Genomic DNA, 25,525 nt, shown 5'->3' with positions numbered 1-25,525 from the left:
AACTCATCCGGGTAGCTACAACACATCCGGGTAGCCACAACACATCCGGGTAGCTACAACTCATCCGGGTAGCTACAACACATCTGGGTAGCTACAACTCATCCGGGTAGCTACAACACATCCGGGTAGCTACAACACATCCGGGTAGCTACAACACATCCGGGTAGCCACAACTCATCCGGGTAGCTACAACTCATCCGGGTAGCTACAACACATCTGGGTAGCTACAACACATCTGGGTAGCTACAACACATCCGGGTAGCTACAACTCATCCGGGTAGCTACAACACATCCGGGTAGCTACAACTCATCCGGGTAGCTACAACACATCCGGGTAGCTACAACTCATCCGGGTAGCTACAACACATCCGGGTAGCTACAACTCATCCGGGTAGCTACAACACATCCGGGTAGCTACAACTCATCCGGGTAGCTACAACTCATCCGGGTAGCTACAACACATCCGGGTAGCTACAACTCATCCGGGTAGCTACAACTCATCCGGGTAGCTACAACTCATCTGGGTAGCTACAACTCATCCGGGTAGCCACAACACATCCGGGTAGCCACAACACATCTGGGTAGCTACAACACATCCGGGTAGCCACAACTCATGGGTGTGTTGATCCAAGAGAGCACACGGCTACAGGACTGGTGGTGGATCCCTGGACCACTCAACATAGCCGACATTATCACTCGAGGAGCTGGGCCAAAGGAACTTGATGCCCATTCAGAGTGGCAGCAAGGGCCAGAGTTTCTATATCTTCCAGAGAGCGAGTGGCCAATTATGTCGTCAAAAGATGTGTCTGTGACAGCTCGAGAGAGCATTAACAATATGCAAAAGAAGTCATTTGTGGCAGCACTCACCAGAGCCCAAGCGAAAAGAAGTCTTCCAAGTCTTGTGGGACGATTTCCTGCTGGTGCAGCTGTCCTAAACTTGGTGGATGAGAGGCGCTTTAGTAGCCTAAAGTGTCTAATCAAGACTGTTGCTTTTATCTGGAGAGCCGCCAAAAAGTTTAGATCTGCAACAAAGTCCATCGAGACCCCAAAGTGGGAGGCGATTCCCACAAAAGGAGTTATCACCGCCACAGAACGTCAAGAGGCAATAAGAGACATCTATCTTGCTGCTCAAGAGGGGGTGACGTTCCCAACTACCACTACGGACCGCTTGGTTGTGTACAGAGAGCCAGAATCTGGGTTACTAGTCTGCGGTGGGAGAATCCATGGCTTCAGGGAGGATGGCGCTGCAGTTCCCCTTCTGCCTTTCAATGCATGGGTCTCTACTTTATTGGCACGGGAGGCGCACGATGAGGGTCATGAAGGTGTGGCTGCAACCCTGCTGAAAATGAGGAGGAAAGCCTGGGTCATCCAAGGAAGAAAAATTTCCCAAAAAGTAGTGGATAACTGCCTTTTCTGCAAAAAGTCAAGAGCGAGGGTGCGAACAGGTAATGGCTGACTTACCTGCTGAAAGAGCCACACCTGCAGCTCCGTTCGAGTTCACTACAGTCGACCTCTTCGGACCGTACCTTGTCAAAGATGACATCAAGAAACGGGTCTCAATGAAAGTGTGGGGTGTCGTCTTCAGCTGTATGGCCAGCAGGGCAATTCATGCAGACCTGGTCAACACAATGTCGACAGAGAGCTTCTTGATGGCTTACCAACGCTTTACTGCAATTAGAGGGCACCCAAGAAAGATCTGGTCCGACCCGGGGACAAACTTCATCGGCGCCAAACCTGTCCTAAGAGAGCTGTACCAGTTCCTGGATGCTCAGAATAGAACTTCAATAGAAGAGATGTCGGCTCAAAAAGGTACCAAATGGGAGTGGACAATTCACCCTGCTGACTCACCTCACCGCAATGGGGCTGCTGAAGCCGCTGTTCGCATTCTCAAGAAGGCACTGCAGAGCCTGGGCAACAACACTGGCCTTAGCTACAGCGAGCTTCAGACAACACTACAACTTGCTGCAAACCTTGCCAACGAATGCCCAATAGATGCCAGGGTGCAGAGCCATGAAGAAAGCGTGCAGTATGTGTCACCCAACACACTTCTCCTGGGCCGAGCCTCTCCAAGCGGTGAGATCAGAACATTTGACTTTGCGAACTACCCTTACAAGAGACTCAGAGAGATGCAGAACCAGGTCAACAAGTTCTGGAGGTCTTGGAGCCAGCTTGCCGGCCCAAACTTATTTCTGAGAAGTAAATGGCACACTTCATATCGCAACGTTGCTGTCGGAGATATTGTCTGGTTGTGTGACCAAAATGCAGTGAGGGGCCAATTCAAGCTAGGACGGGTGGTGAGCGTTAATCCAGATGCTAAGGGCATTGTTCGAGACGTGAACGTCAAAGTGGTCCAAAGCTCCTGCCTTCCTGTCACAAAACCCGCACTAAACTGGCCATCGGCCAAAGTCCTGAAAGAAGCTACGCAAACCACAGTCCTGCACAGAGATGTTCGACGCCTGGTTGTCTTGCTACCAGTTGAGGATCAAACTCGGAGCTGACCGGCAGTATGTAGGTGTTGATTTACGATCTTTCCATCGGTTCCCGTGGGAAGATTGAGTGGGAGGTGTGCTGACAAACTGCCTGGGAGCTCCTCAGTGGTGAAACTCCTCCTCCTTCAATCAGTGGTGAACCAGGTGGAACAAATCTTTCAGGCAATCTGGGCGTGCCAGCACCTGGCTCTGCTGTTGTCTTTAGACCGCAGTGAAAGGAGCATTTATAACACCACAAGACCAAGGAAACTTCATCTTTGTGATCAAGGTGACTGTGCAAGTCCAAGCCCTCCACAAAACTGTGAAAGACAGCCGGTAAGCGCCATATTGGCCATGCTTTGCTAGACTGCTAATGATACTCTGGAAAACACAGACTCTTAACTCTTAACTTTGATAGGACTTTTGCAGTGGTATTTATAACTTCAAATGTTGTTTGTGGGGTATAAAGGAAAAGTAAGAAGAGCCAAATTCATTGTTGACAAAGAACTTGTTTGAAATGGTTAAAAGTAATTTAAACTTTGTAGAAATCTTAGTAAACCAAGTTCTTAATTCAGTAACAAATGTATAGTCTAAAAAATCTTTGGCTAAAAAATGTAAGATTTGTCTGCTTAAAACTACTGATTAGAAAATAAATGTAATTTTTTACTACTAAAAATATTTTGAATGTATTTGGCTAAAATGCAAATTTAGATAAAAATATACTGATTCTGCTCATTTGATAAAAAATGGTGGGTTTCTATTTTGGGAAACATTTGCTTAAAAGTGGAAACCTTGTATTTTATAATGGCAGAAATGTGTTTATCTGAGGTGAATGTGGATAATTTTGTGTATTTTTGTGCTACTTACCCTAACGCTAGGCGTTGCATTTTCATGGAATCCAATGATTTTTGAAAACGGAAACCATCGACTCCAAACGGAAAAACGTTTTTGCAATGAAAACAGGAGTTTCCGTTTGACAAATGAAGGTAGGTTTCCTCCTCGTGTCCTTCTGCATCCCTTTGGTTTCTGGTGAACACATCCCTTGTTGTATGTAGACACTATGGCACCCTGGTTCATGTGGTGGTGCTAATCAGATCATTCTCAGTGGGGACTTTAAACAACGACAGATTGATGCTGAAGAACATCACATGGACCCCTATTCAACAAACCGTATCAGTAGGAGAGCTGATGTAGGATCAATGATGTCTTTAAGATCATAATGAATAAGAGAGGAGAGCTGGTCTAGGATCAGTTATGTCTTTAAGATCATAATGAATAAGAGAGGAGAGCTGGTCTAGGATCAGTTATGTCTTTAAGATCATAATGAATAAGAGAGGAGAGCTGGTCTAGGATCAGTTATGTCTTTAAGATCATAATGAATAAGAGGAGAGCTGGTCTAGGATCAGTTATGTCTTTAAGATCATAATGAATAAGAGGGGAGAGCTGATCCTAGATCAGCAGTCTGACACGCTCTCTGAATAATACAGGCCATAGGCTCTGATTACCAGCTTCCTGTTGATGCAGAACAGAGACCATGGAGCAGACTATTTGTTCACAACACAGAGAGAGAGACGAGACAGACTGAAGAGATCTGGGAGACAAGAGGTCTCCAACTGATTGGCTAAGAACTATAATCAATTTACTAATTGATTGTCTCTGATATGCACTATTGAGGACAGCACACATTCCGCCGAGAGACCCGGGTGCTGCTGATCGACATCGATAACCGGCATCAAACTGTGGTGTGTTCATTAGGAACCAAACGAAACACAACAGGGAGGGACCTACCTGAATTTGTCTGAAAGTAATTGGTTTTCATCATAAAATGTTCTGAGTTCTGAATGTTTTTGCTACGGTGTGTGACCAATGAATACACCCCTGAACTAGTGCGACTGATGTTATCTACTGGACTATGTAAAGAGTTCTACGGTTCTATTCACTCTGTTCAACCTCCTTGATTGGATTTGCAGAACCTCAAATAACTCTGTGAGGACTTGTTACCACTCCGCCTGCCCGCTAAAACCTCAGATATTCTCCTGCTGAGAAGACTAAACCTCATAGAGGTTGTGAAGAAGAAAAAAACAAGCCTGATATCCTCTCCTCGTCTCCTTGGACACCAAAAGATAACAAGCCTGATAACCTCTCCTCGTCTCCTTGGACACCAAACGATAACAAGCCTGATATCCTCTCCTCGGACACCAACAACAGTGAAAGTCAAGTCTAGTTGATTGTCGTTCCTGTATCCTAAACATGTCTCCATCGAGGTCTGTGGAGGCTCCTCTCTCCAGTGGGCAGTCTGCGTCTGGTCAGTCTGTGCCTGCTCCTCTCTCCAGTGGGCAGTCTGCGTCTGGTCAGTCTGTGCCTGCTCCTCTGTCCATCTCCTTCTCTGGATCGGGGTTCCTGGCTACGTACCAGCTGGGTGTGGCCCAGAGCATGCTGGACCGGTCCCCCTGGGTGCTGCAGGCGGCCCCTAAGGTCATGGGGGCCTCAGCCGGGTCCCTGGTGGCTGCTGCCGTAGTCTGTGGATCCAGTCTGGGTAAGAGAGTTAATTATACTGAGGAGTTGACCAGTCTGGGTAAGAGAGTTAATTATACTGAGAAGTTGACCAGTCTGGGTAAGAGAGTTAATTATACTGAGAAGTTGACCAGTCTGGGTAAGAGTTAATTATACTGAGAAGTTGACCAGTCTGGGTAAGAGAGTTAATTATACTGAGAAGTTGACCAGTCTGGGTAAGAGAGTTAATTACACTGAGAAGTTGACCAGTCTGGATAAGAGAGTTAATTATACTGAGAAGTTGATGTGAGATGCTGTTGATTGATGTTTTAATCATTCTGCGAATATGTATCTGTGTACGTGCGTGTCGGTGTGTGTGCCAAGCTGACTGTTTATGTGTGTGTGTGTGTGTGTGTGTGTGTGTGTCTCTGTCTGTCTGTAACAAGCCGACTGTTTATGTGTGTGTCTCTGTCCGTGTGCCATGCAGACGCGGTGCGTGATGAGATGCTGCGGTTTGCGCGGCAGATGAAGGGCCACATCCTGGGGCCGCTGCACCCTGCGGGGAACGTGTCTGTGTGGATAGAACGTATGGTGCGCCTCTTGCTTCCGGCCGACGCCCACATCAGGGCCAGCGGACGCCTGGCCATCGCCATGACGCGCATCCCAGATGGACAGAACATCTTGGTGTCAAAGTTCACGTCCAGAGAGGACGTGGTGCAGGTGTGTCCTATGCTATAGACAATTACATTGATAAAACTAACGTGAGTAAATCTCAGTTTACCGTGAGTAAATCTCAGTTTACCGTGAGTAAATCTCAGTTTACCGAGAGTAAATCTCAGTTTACCGAGAGTAAATCTCAGTTTACCGAGAGTAAATCTCAGTTTACCGAGAGTAAATCTCAGTTTACCGAGAGTAAATCTCAGTTTACCCAGAGTAAATCTCAGTTTACCCAGAGTAAATCTCAGTTTACCCTGAGTAAATCTCAGTTTACCCTGAGTAAATCTCAGTTTACCCTGAGTAAATCTCAGTTTACCCTGAGTAAAGCTCAGTTTACCCTGAGTAAATCTCAGTTTACCGTGAGTAAATCTCAGTTTACCGTGAGTAAATCTCAGTTTACCCTGAGTAAATCTCAGTTTACCGTGAGTAAATCTCAGTTTACCGTGAGTAAATCTCAGTTTACCCTGAGTAAATCTCAGTTTACCCTGAGTAAATCTCAGTTTACCCTGAGTAAATCTCAGTTTACCCTGAGTAAATCTCAGTTTACCCTGAGTAAATCTCAGTTTACCCTGAGTAAATCTCAGTTTACCGTGGTACACAGCATTAGATACTAGTATCAACATGCAGAACTTAGTGATGTCTGTCTATGAGCCAGATGTTTAACTGCAGTTCTGTGTTTCCCCCACATGGAGGCGCTGTTGTGCGGTTGCTTTCTGCCTGGGTACTGTGGTATACAGCCACCAAGTTACAAAGGAGTGGTGAGTCCTCACACTGCTCACTGTCTGTGGGCTAATACTAACCCTGCTATACGTTAAACTAATACACAAAACGTTTTACGTTAGAGTTTACGTAGCACACCTGAGTCAAGGGCTTGATGATTAGTTGATCAGTGTAATCAGGTGGTTCTGGAACGGTTTAGATCCACGGACCGGCTCCCTGAGGTTTGAAAGAGACTGCTATAAAGCAGTGCTCCGTGGTGCATGTGATCCCTGTTTGTGTGTCGTCACGCAGCATTACGTGGACGGTGGATTCTCCAGTATGCAGCCGACCAACTCCTTCCCAATTGGCCACACCCTCACTGTGTCTCCATTCGCTGGTGAGACGGACATCTGCCCTAAAGACCCCGCCCCACTGTGTGACATCGCGGTGAGCGGAGCGCACCTCCACTGCAGTGTTGTCAACGGTTACCGGATGCTAAACGCCATCTACCCCTACAACTGGGAGGTATAACCCCAAAACAAACCCAGCCCTCTACCTCTCTACCCAGCCCTCTACCTCTCCACCCAGCCCTCTACCAAGCCCTCTACCTCTCCACCCAGCCCTCTACCTCTCCACCCAGCCCTCTACCCCTCTACCCCTCTACCTCTCCACCCAGCCCTCTACCCCTCTACCTCTCCACCCAGCCCTCTACCCCTCTACCTCTCCACCCAGCCCTCTACCTCTCCACCCAGCCCTCTACCCCTCTACCTCTCCACCCAGCCCTCTACCTCTCCACCCAGCCCTCTACCCCTCTACCTCTCCACCCAGCCCTCTACCCCTCTACCTCTCCACCCAGCCCTCTACCCCTCTTCCTCTCCACCCAGCCCTCTACCCCTCTACCTCTCCACCCAGCCCTCTACCTCTCCACCCAGCCCTCTATCCCTCTACCTCTCCACCCAGCCCTCTACCTCTCCACCCAGCCCTCTACCCCTCTACCTCTCCACCCAGCCCTCTACCTCTCCACCCAGCCCTCTACCTCTCTACCTCTCCACCCAGCCCTCTACCCCTCCACCCAGCCCTCTACCCCTCTTCCTCTCTACCCAGCCCTCTACCTCTCCACCCACCCCTCTACCTCTCCACCCACCCCTCTACCCCTCTTCCTCTCCACCCAGCCCTCTACCTCTCTACCCAGCCCTCTACCCCTCTACCCCTCTACCTCTCCACCCAGCCCTCTACCCCTCTACCTCTCCACCCAGCCCTCTACCCCTTTACCTCTCCACCCAGCCCTCTACCTCTCCACCCAGCCCTCTACCCCTCTACCTCTCCACCCAGCCCTCTACCTCTCCACCCAGCCCTCTACCTCTCCACCCAGCCCTCTACCCCTCTACCTCTCCACCCAGCCCTCTACCTCTCCACCCAGCCCTCTACCCCTCTACCTCTCCACCCAGCTCTCTACCCCTCCTCCTCTCCAACCAGCCCTCTACCCCTCTACCTCTCCACCCAGCTCTCTACCCCTCCTCCTCTCCAACCAGCCCTCTACCTCTCCACCCAGCCCTCTACCTCTCCACCCAGCCCTCTACCTCTCCACCCAGCCCTCTACCTCTCTACCTCTCCACCCAGCCCTCTACCCCTCCACCCAGCCCTCTACCCCTATTCCTCTCTACCCAGCCCTCTACCTCTCCACCCACCCCTCTACCTCTCCACCCACCCCTCTACCCCTCTTCCTCTCCACCCAGCCCTCTACCTCTCTACCCAGCCCTCTACCCCTCTACCCCTCTACCTCTCCACCCAGCCCTCTACCTCTCCACCCAGCCCTCTACCTCTCTACCCAGCCCTCTACCCCTCTACCCCTCTACCTCTCCACCCAGCCCTCTACCCCTCTACCTCTCCACCCAGCCCTCTACCCCTTTACCTCTCCACCCAGCCCTCTACCTCTCCACCCAGCCCTCTACCCCTCTACCTCTCCACCCAGCCCTCTACCTCTCCACCCAGCCCTCTACCTCTCCACCCAGCCCTCTACTTCTCCACCCAGCCCTCTACCCCTCTACCTCTCCACCCAGCCCTCTAGCCCTCTACCTCTCCACCCAGCCCTCTACCTCTCCACCCAGCCCTCTACCCCTCTTCCTCTCCACCCAGCCCTCTACCTCTCCACCCAGCCCTCTACCTCTCCACCCAGCCCTCTACCCCTCTACCTCTCCACCCAGCCCTCTACCCCTCTACCTCTCCACCCAGCCCTCTACTCCTCTACCTCTCCACCCAGCCCTCTATCCCTCTACCTCTCCACCCAGCCCTCTACCCCTCTACCTCTCCACCCAGCCCTCTACCCCTCTTCCTCTCCACCCAGCCCTCTACCTCTCCACCCAGCCCTCTACCCCTCTACCTCTCCACCCAGCCCTCTATCCCTCTACCTCTCCACCCAGCCCTCTACCCCTCTTCCTCTCCACCCAGCCCTCTACCTCTCCGACCAGCCCTCTACCCCATCTACCTCTCCACCCAGCCCTCTACCCCTCTACCTCTCCACCCAGCCCTCTACCCCTCTACCTCTCCACCCAGCTCTCTACCCCTCCTCCTCTCCAACCAGCCCTCCTCCTCTCCAACCAGCCCTCTACCTCTCCACCCAGCCCGCTACCTCTCCACCCAGCCCTCTACCCCTCTTCCTCTCCACCCAGCCCTCTACCTCTCCACCCAGCCCTCTACCCCTTTACCTCTCCACCCAGCCCTCTACCCCTCTACCTCTCCACCCAGCCCTCTACCCCTCTACCTCTCCACCCAGCTCTCTACCCCTCCTCTCCAACCAGCCCTCTACCTCTCCACCCAGCCCTCTACCTCTCCACCCAGCCCTCTACCCCTCTACCTCTCCACCCAGCTCTCTACCCCTCCTCCTCTCCAACCAGCCCTCTACCTCTCCAACCAGCCCTCTACCTCTCCACCCAGCCCTCTACCCCTCTACCTCTCCACCCAGCCCTCTACCCCTCTTCCTCTCCACCCAGCCCTCTACCCCTCTACCTCTCCACCCAGCCCACTACCTCTCCACCCAGCCCTCTATCCCTCTACCTCTCCACCCAGCCCTCTACCTCTCCACCCAGCCCTCTACCCCTCTACCTCTCCACCCAGCCCTCTACCTCTCCACCCAGCCCTCTACCTCTCTACCTCTCCACCCAGCCCTCTACCCCTCTATCCCTCCACCCAGCCCTCTACCCCTCTTCCTCTCTACCCAGCCCTCTACCTCTCCACCCACCCCTCTACCTCTCCACCCACCCCTCTACCCCTCTACCTCTCTACCCAGCCCTCTACCTCTCTACCCAGCCCTCTACCCCTCTACCCCTCTACCTCTCCACCCAGCCCTCTACCCCTCTTCCTCTCCACCCAGCCCTCTACCTCTCCACCCAGCCCTCTACCTCTCCACCCAGCCCTCTACCTCTCCACCCAGCCCTCTACTTCTCCACCCAGCCCTCTACCCCTCTACCTCTCCACCCAGCCCTCTACCCCTCTACCTCCACCCAGCCCTCTAGCCCTCTACCTCTCCACCCAGCCCTCTACCTCTCCACCCAGCCCTCTACCCCTCTTCCTCTCCACCCAGCCCTCTACCTCTCCACCCAGCCCTCTACCCCTCTACCTCTCCACCCAGCCCTCTACCCCTCTACCTCTCCACCCAGCCCTCTACTCCTCTACCTCTCCACCCAGCCCTCTACCCCTCTATCTCTCCACCCAGCCCTCTACCCCTCTACCTCTCCACCCAGCCCTCTACCCCTCTACCTCTCAACCCAGCCCTCTACCCCTCTTCCTCTCCACCCAGCCCTCTACCTCTCCACCCAGCCCTCTACCCCTCTACCTCTCCACCCAGCCCTCTATCCCTCTACCTCTCCACCCAGCCCTCTACCCCTCTACCTCTCCACCCAGCCCTCTACCCCTCTATCCCTCCACCCAGCCCTCTACCCCTCTTCCTCTCTCCTCTTCCTCTCCACCCAGCCCTCTACCTCTCCACCCACCCCTCTACCTCTCCACCCACCCCTCTACCCCTCTTCCTCTCCACCCAGCCCTCTACCTCTCTACCCAGCCCTCTACCCCTCTACCTCTCCACCCAGCCCTCTACCCCTCTTCCTCTCCACCCAGCCCTCTACCTCTCCACCCAGCCCTCTACCTCTACCTCTCCACCCAGCCCTCTACTTCTTCACCCAGCCCTCTACCCCTCTACCTCTCCACCCAGCCCTCTAGCCCTCTACCTCTCCACCCAGCCCTCTACCTCTCCACCCAGCCCTCTACCTCTCCACCCAGCCTACCCCTCTACCTCTCCACCCAGCCCTCTACCTCTCCACCCAGCCCTCTACCCCTCTACCTCTCCACCCAGCCCTCTACCCCTCTACCTCTCCACCCAGCCCTCTACTCCTCTACCTCTCCACCCAGCCCTCTACCCCTCTACCTCTCCACCCAGCCCTCTACCCCTCTACCTCTCCACCCAGCCCTCTACCCCTCTACCTCTCAACCCAGCCCTCTACCCCTCTTCCTCTCCACCCAGCCCTCTACCTCTCCACCCAGCCCTCTACCCCTCTACCTCTCCACCCAGCCCTCTATCCCTCTACCTCTCCACCCAGCCCTCTACCCCTCTTCCTCTCCACCCAGCCCTCTACCTCTCCGACCAGCCCTCTACCCCTCTACCTCTCCACCCAGCCCTCTACCCCTCTACCTCTCCACCCAGCTCTCTACCCCTCCTCCTCTCCAACCAGCCCTCTACCTCTCCACCCAGCCCTCTACCTCTCCACCCAGCCCTCTACCTCTCCACCCAGTCCTCTACCCCTCTTCCTCTCCACCCAGCCCTCTACCTCTCCACCCAGCCCTCTACCCCTTTACCTCTCCACCCAGCCCTCTACCCCTCTACCTCTCCACCCAGCCCTCTACCCCTCTACCTCTCCACCCAGCCCTCTACCCCTCCTCCTCTCCAACCAGCCCTCTACCTCTCCACCCAGCTCTCTACCCCTCTACCTCTCCAACCAGCCCTCTACCTCTCCACCCAGCCCTCTACCCCTCTACCTCTCCAACCAGCCCTCTACCTCTCCACCCAGCCCTCTACCTCTCTACCCAGCCCTCTACCTCTACACCCAGCCCTCTACTCCTCTACCTCTCCACCCAGCCCTCTACCCCTCTTCCTCTCCACCCAGCCCTCTACCTCTACACCCAGCCCTCTACCCCTCTACCTCTCCACCCAGCACCCTACCTCTCCAACCCAGCCCTCTACCCCTCTTCCTCTCCACCCAGCCCTCTACCTCTCCACCCAGCCCTCTACCCCTCTACCTCTCCACCAAGCCCTCTACCCCTCTACCTCTCCACCAAGTCCTCTACCTCTCCACCCAGCCCTCTACCCCTCTACCTCTCCACCCAGCCCTCTATCCCTCTACCTCTCCACCCAGCCCTCTACCCCTCTACCTCTTCACCCAGCCCTCTACCCATCTACCTCTCCACCCAGCCCTCTACCCCTCTTCCTCTCCACCCAGCCCACTACCTCTCCACCCAGCCCTCTACCTCTCCACCCAGCCCTCTACCTCTCCACCCAGCCCTCTACCTCTCCACCCAGCCCTCTACCTCTCCACACAGCCCTCTACCTCTCCACACAGCCCTCTACTTCTCTACCTCTCCACCCAGCCCTCTACCTCTCCACCCAGCCCTCTACCTCTCCACCCAGCCCTCTACCTCTCCACCCAGCCCTCTACCCCTCTACCCCTCTACCCAGCCCTCTACCCCTCTACCCAGCCCTCTACCCCTCTACCCCTCTACCCAGCCCTCTACCCCTCTACCTCTCCACCCAGCCCTCTACCTCTCCACCCAGCCCTCTACCTCTCCACCCAGCCCTCTACCCCTCTACCTCTCTACCCAGCCCTCTACCCCTCTACCCCTCTACCTCTCCACCCAGCCCTCTACCCCTCTACCCAGCCCTCTACCCCTCTACCTCTCCACCCAGCCCTCTACCCCTCTACCCAGCCCTCTACCCCTCTACCTCTCCACCCAGCCCTCTACCTCTCCACCCAGCCCTCTACCTCTCCACCCAGCCCTCTACCTCTCTACCCAGCCCTCTACCTCTACACCCAGCCCTCTACTCCTCTACCTCTCCACCCAGCCCTCTACCCCTCTTCCTCTCCACCCAGCCCTCTACCTCTCCACCCAGCCCTCTACCCCTCTACCTCTCCACCCAGCCCTCTACCCCTCTACCTAGCCCTCTACCCCTCTACCCCTCTACCTCTCCACCCAGCCCTCTACCCCTCTTCCTCTCCACCCAGCCCTCTACCTCTCCACCCAGCCCTCTATCCCTCTACCTCTCCACCAAGCCCTCTACCCCTCTACCTCTCCACCAAGCCCTCTACCTCTCCACCCAGCCCTTTACCCCTCTACCTCTCCACCCAGCCCTCTATCCCTCTACCTCTCCACCCAGCCCTCTACCCCTCTACCTCTTCACCCAGCCCTCTACCTCTCTACCTCTCCACCCAGCCCTCTACCCCTCTACCTCTCCACCCAGCCCTCTACCCCTCTACCCCTCTCTCTACCCCTCTACCTCTCCACCCAGTCCTCTACCTCTCCACCCAGCCCTCTACCCCTCTACCTCTCTACCCTGACCTCTACCCCTCTACCCCTCTACCTCTCCACCCAGCCATCTACCTCTCCACCCAGCCCTCTACCTCTCCACCCAGCCCTCTACCTCTCCACCCAGCCCTCTACCTCTCTACCCAGCCCGCTACCTCTACACCCAGCCCTCTACCCCTCTACCTCTCCACCCAGCCCTCTACCCCTCTACCTCTCCACCCAGCCCTCTACCTCTCCACCCAGCCCTCTACCTCTCCACCCAGCCCTCTACCTCTCCACCCAGCCCTCTACCCCTCTACCTCTCCACCCAGCCCTCTACCTCTCCACCCAGCCCTCTACCCCTCTACCTCTCCACCAAGCCCTCTACCCCTCTACCCCTCTACCTCTCCACCAAGCCCTCTACCCCTCTACCTCTCCACCAAGTCCTCTACCTCTCCACCCAGCCCTCTACCCCTCTACCTCTCCACCCAGCCCTCTACCCCTCTACCTCTCCACCCAGCACTCTACCCCTCTACCCCTCTTCCTCTCCACCCAGCCCTCTACCCCTCTTCCTCTCCACCCAGCCCTCTACCTCTCCACCCAGCCCTCTACCCCTCTACCTCTCCACCAAGTCCTCTACCTCTCCACCAAGTCCTCTACCTCTCCACCCAGCCCTCTACCTCTCCACCCAGCCCTCTACCCCTCTACCTCTTCACCCAGCCCTCTACCCCTCTACCTCTCCACCCAGCCCTCTACCCCTCTTCCTCTCCACCCAGCCCTCTACCTCTCCACCCAGCCCTCTACCTCTCCACCCAGCCCTCTACCTCTCCACCCAGCCCTCTACCTCCCCACCCAGCCCTCTACTCCTCTACCTCTCCACCCAGCCCTCTACCCCTCCTCCTCTCCACCCAGCCCTCTACCTTTCCACCCAGCCCTCTACCTCTCCACCCAGCCCTCTACCCCTCTACCTCTCCACCCAGCCCTCTACCCCTCTACCCCTCTACCTCTCCACCCAGCCCTCTACCCCTCTACCTCTCCACCCAGCCCTCTACCTCTCCACCCAGCCCTCTACCCCTCTACCTCTCCACCAAGCCCTCTACCCCTCTACCTCTCCACCAAGCCCTCTACCTCTCCACCCAGCCCTTTACCCCTCTACCTCTCCACCCAGCCCTCTACCCCTCTTCCTCTCCACCCAGCCCTCTACCTCTCCACCCAGCCCTCTACCTCTCCACCCAGCCCTCTACCTCTCCACCCAGCCCTCTACCTCTCCACCCAGCCCTCTACCTCTCCACCCAGCCCTCTACCCCTCTACCCCTCTACCTCTCCACCCAGCCCTCTACCTCTCCACCCAGCCCTCTACCCCTCTACCTCTCCACCCAGCCCTCTACCCCTCTTCCCCTCCACCCAGCCCTCTACCCCTCTACCTCTCCACCCAGCCCTCTACCTCTCCACCCAGCCCTCTACCCCTCTACCTCTCCACCAAGCCCTCTACCCCTCTACCTCTCCACCAAGCCCTCTACCTCTCCACCCAGCCCTTTACCCCTCTACCTCTCCACCCAGCCCTCTACCTCTCCACCCAGCCCTCTACCTCTCCACCCAGCCCTCTACCTCTCCACCCAGCCCTCTACCTCTCCACCCAGCCCTCTACCCCTCTCTACCCCTCTACCCTCTCTACCTCTCCACCCAGCCCTCTACCCCTCTACCTCTCTACCCAGCCCTCTACCCCTCTACCTCTCTACCCAGCCCTCTACCCCTCTACCCCTCTACCTCTCCACCCAGCCCTCTACCCAGCCCTCTACCCCTCTACCTCTCCACCCAGCCCTCTACCCAGCCCTCTACCCCTCTACCTCTCCACCCAGCCCTCTACCTCTCCACCCAGCCCTCTACCTCTCCACCCAGCCCTCTACCTCTCTACCCAGCCCTCTACCTCTACACCCAGCCCTCTACTCCTCTACCTCTCCACCCAGCACTCTACCCCTCTCCCTCTCCACCCAGCCCTCTACCTCTCCACCCAGCCCTCTACCCCTCTACCTCTCCACCCAGCCCTCTACCCCTCTACCTCTCCACCCAGCCCTCTACCCCTCTACCCCTCTACCTCTCCACCCAGCCCTCTACCCCTCTACCTCTCCACCCAGCCCTCTACCTCTCCACCCAGCCCTCTACCCCTCTACCTCTCCACCAAGCCCTCTACCCCTCTACCTCTCCACCAAGCCCTCTACCTCTCCACCCAGCCCTTTACCCCTCTACCTCTCCACCCAGCCCTCTATCCCTCTACCTCTCCACCCAGCCCTCTACCCCTCTACCTCTTCACCCAGCCCTCTACCTCTTCACCCAGCCCTCTACCTCTCCACCCAGCCCTCTACCCCTCTACCCCTCTACCCAGCCCTCTACCCCTCTACCTCTCCACCCAGCCCTCTACCTCTCCACCCAGCCCTCTACCCCTCTACCTCTCTACCCTGACCTCTCCTCTACCCCTCTACCCCTCCACCCAGCCCTCTACCCCTCTACCTCTCCACCCAGCCATCTACCTCTCCACCCAGCCCTCTACCTCTCCACCCAGCCCTCTACCTCTCTACCCAGCCCTCTACCTCTACACCCAGCCCTCTACTCCTCTACCTCTCCACCCAGCCCTCTACCCTTCTTCCTCTCCACCCAGCCCTCTACCTCTCCACCCAGCCCTCTACCCCTCTACCTCTCCACCCAGCCCTCTACCTCTCCACCCAGCCCTCTACCTCTCCACCCAGCCCTCTACCCCTCTACCTCTCCACCCAGCACTCTACCCCTCTACCCCTCTACCTCTCCACCCAGCCCTCTACCCCTCTTCCTCTCCACCCAGCCCTCTACCCCTCTACCTCTCCACCAAGCCCTCTACCCCTCTACCTCTCCACCAAGTCCTCTACCTCTCCACCCAGCCCTCTACCCCTCTACCTCTCCACCCAGCCCTCTATCCCTCTACCTCTTCACCCAGCCCTCTACCCCTCTACCTCTTCACCCAGCCCTCTACCCCTCTACCTCTTCACCCAGCCCTCTACCCCTCTTCCTCTCCACCCAGCCCTCTACCTCTCCACCCAGCCCTCTACCTCTCCACCCAGCCCTCTACCTCTCCACCCAGCCCCTACCTCTCCACCCAGCCCTCTACTCCTCTACCTCTCCACCCAGCCCTCTACCCCTCTACCTCTCCACCCAGCCCTCTACCCCTCCTCCTCTCCACCCAGCCCTCTACCTCTCCACCCAGCCCTCTACCTCTCCACCCAGCCCTCTACCCCTCTACCTCTCCACCCAGCCCTCTACCCCTCTACCCAGCCCTCTACCCCTCTACCTCTCCACCCAGCCCTCTACCTCTCCACCCAGCCCTCTACCTCTCCACCCAGCCCTCTACCTCTCCACCCAGCCCTCTACCTCTCCACCCAGCCCTCTACCCCTCTACCTCTCCACCCAGCCCTCTACCCCTCTACCTCTCCACCCAGCCCTATACCCCTCCTCCTCTCCACCCAGCCCTCTACCTCTCCACCCAGCCCTCTACCCCTCTACCTCTCCACCCAGCCCTCTACCCCTCTACCCAGCCCTCTACCCCTCTACCTCTCCACCGAGCCCTCTACCTCTCCACCCAGCCCTCTACCCCTCTACCTACCCAGCCCTCTACCCCTCTACCTCTCTACCTCTCCACCCAGCCCTCTACCCCTCTACCCAGCCCTCTACCCCTCTACCTCTCCACCCAGCCCTCTACCTCTCCACCCAGCCCTCTACCTCTCCACCCAGCCCTCTACCTCTCTACCCAGCCCTCTACCTCTACACCCAGCCCTCTACTCCTCTACCTCTCCACCCAGCCCTCTACCCCTCTACCTCTCCACCCAGCCCTCTACCCCTCTACCCAGCACTCTACCTCTCCACCCAGCCCTCTACCTCTCCACCCAGCCCTCTACCCCTCTTCCTCTCCACCCAGCCCTCTACCTCTCCACCCAGCCCTCTACCCCTCTACCTCTCCACCAAGCCCTCTACCCCTCTACCTCTCCACCAAGTCCTCTACCTCTCCACCCAGCCCTCTACCCCTCTACCTCTCCACCCAGCCCTCTATCCCTCTACCTCTCCACCCAGCCCTCTACCCCTCTACCTCTTCACCCAGCCCTCTACCCCTCTACCTCTTCACCCAGCCCTCTACCCCTCTTCCTCTCCACCCAGCCCTCTACCTCTCCACCCAGCCCTCTACCTCTCCACCCAGCCCTCTACCTCTCCACCCAGCCCTCTACCTCTCCACCCAGCCCCTACCTCTCCACCCAGCCCTCTACTCCTCTACCTCTCCACCCAGCCCTCTACTCCTCTACCTCTCCACCCAGCCCTCTACCCCTCCTCCTCTCCACCCAGCCCTCTACCTCTCCACCCAGCCCTCTACCCCTCTACCCAGCCCTCTACCCCTCTACCCAGCCCTCTACCCCTCTACCCAGCCCTCTACCCCTCTACCCAGCCCTCTACCCCTCTACCTCTCCACCCAGCCCTCTACCTCTCCACCCAGCCCTCTACTCCTCTACCTCTCCACCCAGCCCTCTACCCCTCTACCTCTCCACCCAGCCCTATACCCCTCCTCCTCTCCACCCAGCCCTCTACCTCTCCACCCAGCCCTCTACCTCTCCACCCAGCCCTCTACCCCTCTACCCAGCCCTCTACCCCTCTACCTCTCCACCCAGCCCTCTACCCCTCTACCTCTCCACCCAGCCCTCTACCTCTCCACCCAGCCCTCTACCCCTCTACCTCTCTACCCAGCCCTCTACCCCTCTACCCCTCTACCTCTCCACCCAGCCCTCTACCCCTCTACCCAGCCCTCTACCCCTCTACCTCTCCACCCAGCCCTCTACCTCTCCACCCAGCCCTCTACCTCTCCACCCAGCCCTCTACCTCTCTACCCAGCCCTCTACCTCTACACCCAGCCCTCTACTCCTCTACCTCTACACCCAGCCCTCTACTCCTCTACCTCTACACCCAGCCCTCTACCCCTCTACCTCTCCACCCAGCCCTCTACCCCTCTACCCCTCTACCCAGCACTCTACCTCTCCACCCAGCCCTCTACCCCTCTACCTCTCCACCAAGCCCTCTACCCCTCTACCTCTCCACCAACCTCTCTACCTCTCCACCCAGCCCTCTACCCCTCTACCTCTCCACCCAGCCCTCTACCCCTCTACCTCTCCACCCAGCCCTCTACCTCTCCACCCAGCCCTCTACCCCTCTACCTCTCTACCCTGACCTCTACCCCTCTACCTCTCTACCCTGACCTCTACCCCTCTACCCCTCTACCTCTCCACCCAGCCCTCTACCCCTCTACCTCTCCACCCAGCCATCTACCTCTCCACCCAGCCCTCTACCTCTCCACCAAGCCCTCTACCCCTCTACCTCTCCACCAAGCCCTCTACCTCTCCACCCAGCCCTTTACCCCTCTACCTCTCCACCCAGCCCTCTACCCCTCTACCTCTTCACCCAGCCCTCTACCTCTCTACCTCTCCACCCAGCCCTCTACCCCTCTACCTCTCCACCCAGCCCTCTACCCCTCTACCCCTCTACCCAGCCCTCTACCTCTCCACCCAGCCCTCTACCCCTCTACCTCTCTACCCTGACCTCTACCCCTCTACCCCTCTACCTCTCCACCCAGCCCTCTACCCCTCTACCTCTCCACCCAGCCATCTACCTCTCCACCCAGCCCTCTACCTCTCCACCCAGCGCTCTACCTCTCTACCCAGCCCTCTACCTCTACACCCAGCCCTCTACCTCTCTACCCAGCCCTCTACCTCTACACCCAGCCCTCTACTCCTCTACCTCTCCACCCAGCCCTCTACCCCTCTTCCTCTCCACCCAGCCCTCTACCCCTCTTCCTCTCCACCCAGCCCTCTACCCCTCCACCCAGCCCTCTACCCCTCTACCTCTCCACCCAGCCCTCTACCCCTCTACCCCTCTACCGCTCCACCCAGCCCTCTACCCCTCTTCCTCTCCACCCAGCCCTCTACCTCTCCACCCAGCCCTCTACCCCTCTACCTCTCCACCAAGCCCTCTACCCCTCTACCTCTCCACCAAGCCCTCTACCCCTCTACCTCTCCACCCAGCCCTCTATCCCTCTACCTCTCCACCAGCCCTCTACCCCTCTACCTCTCCACCCAGCCCTCTACCCCTCTTCCTCTCCACCCAGCCCTCTACCCCTCTACCTCTCCACCCAGCCCTCTACCCCTCTTCCTCTCCACCCAGCCCTCTACCCCTCTTCCTCTCCACCCAGCCCTCTACCCCTCTACCTCTCCACCCAGCCCTCTACCCCTCTTCCTCTCCACCCAGCCCTCTACCCCTCTACCTCTCCACCCAGCACTCTATCCCTCTACCTCTCCACCCAGCCCTCTACCCCTCTTCCTCTCCACCCAGCCTTCTACCCCTCTTCCTCTCCACCCAGCCCTCTACCCCTCTTCCTCTCCACCCAGCCCTCTACCCCTCTTCCTCTCCACCCAGCCCTCTACCTCTCCACCCAGCCCTCTACCCCTCTTCCTCTCCACCCAGCCCTCTACCTCTCCACCAAGCCCTCTACCTCTCCACCCAGCCCTCTACCCCTCTACCTCTCCACCCAGCCCTCTACCTCTCCACCCAGCCCTCTACCTCTCCACCCAGCCCTCTACCTCTCCACCCAGCCCTCTACCTCTCCACCCAGCCCTCTACCCCTCTACCCCTCTACCTCTCCACCAAGCCCTCTACCTCTCCACCCAGCCCTCTACCCCTCTACCTCTCCACCCAGCCCTCTACCCCTTCTCCTCTCCACCCAGCCCTCTACCTCTCCACCCAGCCCTCTACCCCTCTACCTCTCCACCCAGCCCTCTACCCCTCTACCCCTCTACCCAGCCCTCTACCCCTCTACCTCTCCACCCAGCCCTCTACCTCTCTACCCAGCCCTCTACCCCTCTACCTCTCTACCCAGCCTTCTACCCCTCTACCCCTCCACCCAGCCCTCTACCCCTCTACCCAGCCCTCTACCCCTCTACCCAGCCCTCTACCCCTCTACCTCTCCACCCAGCCCTCTACCTCTCTACCCAGCCCTCTACCCCTCTACCCAGCCCTCTACCTCTACACCCAGCCCTCTACTCCTCTACCTCTCCACCCAGCCCTCTACCCCTCTTCCTCTCCACCCAGCCCTCTACCTCTCCACCCAGCCCTCTACCCCTCTACCTCTACCCCTCTACCTCTCCACCCAGCCCTCTACCCCTCTACCCCTCTACCGCTCCACCCAGCCCTCTACCCCTCTTCCTCTCCACCCAGCCCTCTACCTCTCCACCCAGCCCTCTACCCCTCTACCTCTCCACCAAGCCCTCTACCCCTCTACCTCTCCACCAAGCCCTCTACCCCTCTACCTCTCCACCCAGCCCTCTATCCCTCTACCTCTCCACCAGCCCTCTACCCCTCTACCTCTCCACCCAGCCCTCTACCCCTCTTCCTCTCCACCCAGCCCTCTACCCCTCTACCTCTCCACCCAGCCCTCTACCCCTCTTCCTCTCCACCCAGCCCTCTACCCCTCTACCTCTCCACCCAGCCCTCTACCCCTCTTCCTCTCCACCCAGCCCTCTACCCCTCTACCTCTCCACCCAGCACTCTATCCCTCTACCTCTCCACCCAGCCCTCTACCCCTCTTCCTCTCCACCCAGCCCTCTACCCCTCTTCCTCTCCACCCAGCCCTCTACCCCTCTCCCTCTCCACCCAGCCCTCTACCCCTCTTCCTCTCCACCCAGCCCTCTACCCCTCTTCCTCTCCACCCAGCCCTCTACCTCTCCACCCAGCCCTCTACCCCTCTTCCTCTCCACCCAGCCCTCTACCTCTCCACCAAGCCCTCTACCTCTCCACCCAGCCCTCTACCCCTCTACCTCTCCACCCAGCCCTCTACCTCTCCACCCAGCCCTCTACCTCTCCACCCAGCCCTCTACCTCTCCACCCAGCCCTCTACCTCTCCACCCAGCCCTCTACCCCTCTACCCCTCTACCTCTCCACCAAGCCCTCTACCTCTCCACCCAGCCCTCTACCCCTCTACCTCTCCACCCAGCCCTCTACCCCTTCTCCTCTCCACCCAGCCCTCTACCTCTCCACCCAGCCCTCTACCCCTCTACCTCTCCACCCAGCCCTCTACCCCTCTACCCCTCTACCCAGCCCTCTACCCCTCTACCTCTCCACCCAGCCCTCTACCTCTCTACCCAGCCCTCTACCCCTCTACCTCTCTACCCAGCCTTCTACCCCTCTACCCCTCCACCCAGCCCTCTACCCCTCTACCCAGCCCTCTACCCCTCTACCCAGCCCTCTACCCCTCTACCTCTCCACCCAGCCCTCTACCTCTCTACCCAGCCCTCTACCCCTCTACCCAGCCCTCTACCTCTACACCCAGCCCTCTACTCCTCTACCTCTCCACCCAGCCCTCTACCCCTCTTCCTCTCCACCCAGCCCTCTACCTCTCCACCCAGCCCTCTACCCCTCTACCTCTCCACCCAGCCCTCTACCCCTCTACCTCTCCACCCAGCCCTCTACCCCTCTACCTCTCCACCCAGCCCTCTACCCCTCTACCTCTCCACCCAGCCCTCTACCCCTCTACCTCTCCACCCAGCCCTCTACCCCTCTACCTCTCCACCCAGCCCTCTACCCCTCTTCCTCTCCACCCAGCCCTCTACCTCTCCACCCAGCCCTCTACCCCTCTACCTCTCCACCCAGCCCTCTACCTCTCCACCCAGCCCTCTACCTCTACACCCAGCCCTCTACTCCTCTACCTCTCCACCCAGCCCTCTACCTCTCCACCCAGCCCTCTACTCCTCTACCTCTCCACCCAGCCCTCTACCTCTCCACCCAGCCCTCTACCTCTCCACCCAGCCCTCTACCCCTCTACCTCTCCACCCAGCCCTCTACCCCTCTACCTCTCCACCCAGCCCTCTACCCCTCTTCCTCTCCACCCAGCCCTCTACCTCTCCACCAAGCCCTCTACCTCTCCACCCAGCCCTCTACCCCTCTACCTCTCCACCCAGCCCTCTACCCCTCTACCTCTCCACCCAGCCCTCTACCTCTCCACCCAGCCCTCTACCCCTCTACCTCTCCACCCAGCCCTCTACCCCTCTACCTCTCCACCCAGCCCTCTACCTCTCCACCCAGCCCTCTACCTCTCCACCCAGCCCTCTACCTCTCCACCCAGCCCTCTACCTCTCCACCCAGCCCTCTACCTCTCCACCCAGCCCTCTACCTCTCCACCCAGCCCTCTACCTCTCCACCCAGCCCTCTACCTCTCCACCCAGCCCTCTACCTCTCCACCCAGCCCTCTACCTCTCCACCCAGCCCTCTACCTCTCCACCCAGCCCTCTACCTCTCCACCCAGCCCTCTACCTCTCCACCCAGCCCTCTACCTCTCCACCCAGCCCTCTACCTCTCCACCCAGCCCTCTACCCCTCTACCTCTCCACCCAGCCCTCTACCTCTCCACCCAGCCCTCTACCTCTCCACCCAGCCCTCTACCTCTCCACCCAGCCCTCTACCCCTCTACCTCTCCACCCAGCCCTCTACCCCTCTACCTCTCCACCCAGCCCTCTACCTCTCCACCCAGCCCTCTACCTCTACACCCAGCCCTCTACTCCTCTACCTCTCCACCCAGCCCTCTACCTCTCCACCCAGCCCTCTACTCCTCTACCTCTCCACCCAGCCCTCTACCTCTCCACCCAGCCCTCTACCTCTCCACCCAGCCCTCTACCCCTCTACCTCTCCACCCAGCCCTCTACCCCTCTACCTCTCCACCCAGCCCTCTACCCCTCTACCTCTCCACCCAGCCCTCTACCCCTCTTCCTCTCCACCCAGCCCTCTACCTCTCCACCCAGCCCTCTACCCCTCTACCTCTCCACCCAGCCCTCTACCCCTCTACCTCTCCACCCAGCCCTCTACCCCTCTACCTCTCCACCCAGCCCTCTACCCCTCTACCTCTCCACCCAGCCCTCTACCTCTCCACCCAGCCCTCTACCTCTCCACCCAGCCCTCTACCCCTCCACCCAGCCCTCTACCTCTCCACCCAGCCCTCTACCTCTCCACCCAGCCCTCTACCTCTCCACCCAGCCCTCTACCTCTCCACCCAGCCCTCTACCTCTCCACCCAGCCCTCTACCTCTCCACCCAGCCCTCTACCTCTCCACCCAGCCCTCTACCTCTCCACCCAGCCCTCTACCTCTCCACCCAGCCCTCTACCTCTCCACCCAGCCCTCTACCTCTCCACCCAGCCCTCTACCTCTCCACCCACCCCTCTACCTCTCCACCCAGCCCTCTACCCCTCTACCTCTCCACCCAGCCCTCTACCTCTCCACCCAGCCCTCTACCTCTCCACCCAGCCCTCTACCCCTCCACCCAGTGATGGCTCCACCATATTGCCTTACAGTAAATGTCAGAATGCTGTAAACATGATAACAGATGGAGTGTCTATAACCTCTCCTTAGGCTATGGAAAAGGCCTACCACAGTGGATACAGAGACGGCCTTCACTTCCTACAAACCAGTGGTGGGTCCATGATGTCTTGTGATCTCTGTATAAATGAGTCTCTTTATGGTGGAAAGAGATTATGTCATAGTGACTCCTTATCCAATTGGTTCTCTCTCTCTCTCTCTCTCTCTCCGCCCCCCCCCCTACTAGACCTGGTCCCATGTCTGCCTCTTCTTAACACCCCATCAGAGCCTCACTTCTCACCTCCTCCTGATGGATGGACAGATCTGGAGACAGACCTGGAGGAGGAGGAAGAGGAGGAGGGAAAGCAGAAAGAAGAGGAGGAACAGATAGAGAGGAGGCAGATGAAGAGATGGGAGCAACAGGAGGATGAGATAGAGGAGGATGAGGTGAATGTGTTGTCCTCTCTGACAGAGACCAGTCAGAGAAACGGTTATCTTGAAGGGGGAGATCTACCTTGGCATCTGACAAGCCTGGAGCAGGCCATGTACCTTGCCCTGCCCACCTGGATAAACACAGGTACCGTGCACACACACACACACACACACACACACACACTCTCACTCTCAGCGTCATCAAGCATGTTAAATGCTGAAACCATCAGACTCAAGTTTTTTCTTGACCTAAAACTTGCACTTGTCTTTTCTTACTCGCGCTGGCTTTGCCACCATAAAAATGTTTACCATATGTCATTTTAAAAACACTTAAAATAAGGGGCTGTGTTTCGTGTAGCCTTACCCTGACGTAACGTTTTAATAACCATGTAAATCTCTCTCGGACAAGGTGACTTTTACCAATATGTTCACTCTATTTACTCTCACATTCAACAATGTTAATTAGCATCAAACTAGACATCAGGCAAAACTACAACTCCCAGCATGCTCCTGCACTTCCTCTCTCGCTGACACCTTTGCTAACAGCTATTGTGTCCATGTAAAACTTGCACAAGACAGTCAACAGAATATGCCTCGATTCAGCAGTCTCTTCCAGACCATCATGGCATCCTCTGTTCTTTTATGATAGCCACATTAGCAGCTAATTAGCATTACATTTTAGGGGGGTAAATACACGCGAATATATAGATAAAAGCCACCTTGTCCTAGAGAGATTTACATGGTTATCAAAATGTCACGCCAAGGTAAGCCTACACGAATCATATCCCTTATATGTTTCTAAAATCCCATTCGGGGAAAAATTTATGGTGGGAAAAACGATTGGAACCCTTGTTTTATCGCTAGGTTTAATGGGTATTATGACTCATACTCTGGTACTCTATGGAAGAAAAAAATACCTTACTATGACTGTGATATGCAGTTGTCTCCCCTTAGCTACTGTAAGATGACTAACTGTACGTCGCTCTGGATAAGAGCCTCTGACATTACATTTGAGTCATTTAGCAATTTAAATTATTCGATTTTTACCTTGAGAACACTTAATAGACAGAGTGGCCTGGTATAAGGAAGTGTCATGTTATTACCAGCTGTGATTGGTGTTTCAGCGTTGCTATGCAACATCATGGGGTTGCTGTGGACTCACCCCCTACTCCGTGTGATGTCATACCTGCTCCTCCCCTTCATGGTGCTACTCAGCTTCCTGATTGAAAATACACACAGGTAAGACACACACACTAGTGCTGAGCGATTAACCAAAATCTCTGTTATTTGTTTTTTTAAAGGGGAATTTCACCTTAGGGGGGAATCTGGGCTTGTTTTCATCATGTCAGAGGCCTTTCTAGGACTGTGAGATGTAAAAGCCCAGGGGGAAGTCAGGTCAGGGCTTCGCTCGCTGGCCAGGAGGAAGTCAGGTCAGGGCTTCGCTCGCTGGCCAGGAGGAAGTCAGGTCAGGGCTTCGCTCGCTGGCCAGGAGGAAGTCAGGTCAGGGCTTCGCTCGCTGGCCAGGAGGAAGTCAGGTCAGGGCTTCGCTCGCTGGCCAGGAGGAAGTCAGGTCAGGGCTTCGCTCGCTGGCCAGGAGGAAGTCAGGTCAGGGCTTCGCTCGCTGGCCAGGAGGAAGTCAGGTCAGGGCTTCGCTCGCTGGCCAGGAGGAAGTCAGGTCAGGGCTTCGCTCGCTGAATTATACACCTTATGACAACTTCCGGTGTCTAAAGATACACGTCGTCCTGCTTTGTGGCATTTCGCAAAGC

General features: G+C 57.4%; 1 protein-coding gene across 1 annotated transcript in view; it reads left to right on the top strand.

Moving 5' to 3' along the window:
- Positions 1-600: 600 nt before the first annotated feature.
- LOC139557943 (patatin-like phospholipase domain-containing protein 2) overlaps positions 601-25,525 on the top strand; it is a 31,221-nt gene continuing 6,296 nt past the window's right edge. The window contains exons 1-8 of the mRNA XM_071373299.1: positions 601-2,804; positions 4,439-5,004; positions 5,449-5,681; positions 6,371-6,436; positions 6,690-6,902; positions 23,382-23,442; positions 23,575-23,904; positions 24,884-24,998. Coding sequence (XP_071229400.1) covers positions 4,719-5,004; positions 5,449-5,681; positions 6,371-6,436; positions 6,690-6,902; positions 23,382-23,442; positions 23,575-23,904; positions 24,884-24,998 — 1,304 coding nt within the window. The 5' untranslated portion in view covers positions 601-2,804; positions 4,439-4,718. The remainder of the gene's footprint in view (positions 2,805-4,438; positions 5,005-5,448; positions 5,682-6,370; positions 6,437-6,689; positions 6,903-23,381; positions 23,443-23,574; positions 23,905-24,883; positions 24,999-25,525) is intronic.

The sequence above is a fragment of the Salvelinus alpinus genome, chromosome 28, assembly GCF_045679555.1.
Source record: "Salvelinus alpinus chromosome 28, SLU_Salpinus.1, whole genome shotgun sequence".
NCBI lineage: Eukaryota > Metazoa > Chordata > Actinopteri > Salmoniformes > Salmonidae > Salvelinus > Salvelinus alpinus.
The sequence above is the reverse complement of the archived record's forward strand: the minus strand, read 5'-3'. Positions and strand labels throughout refer to the sequence as shown.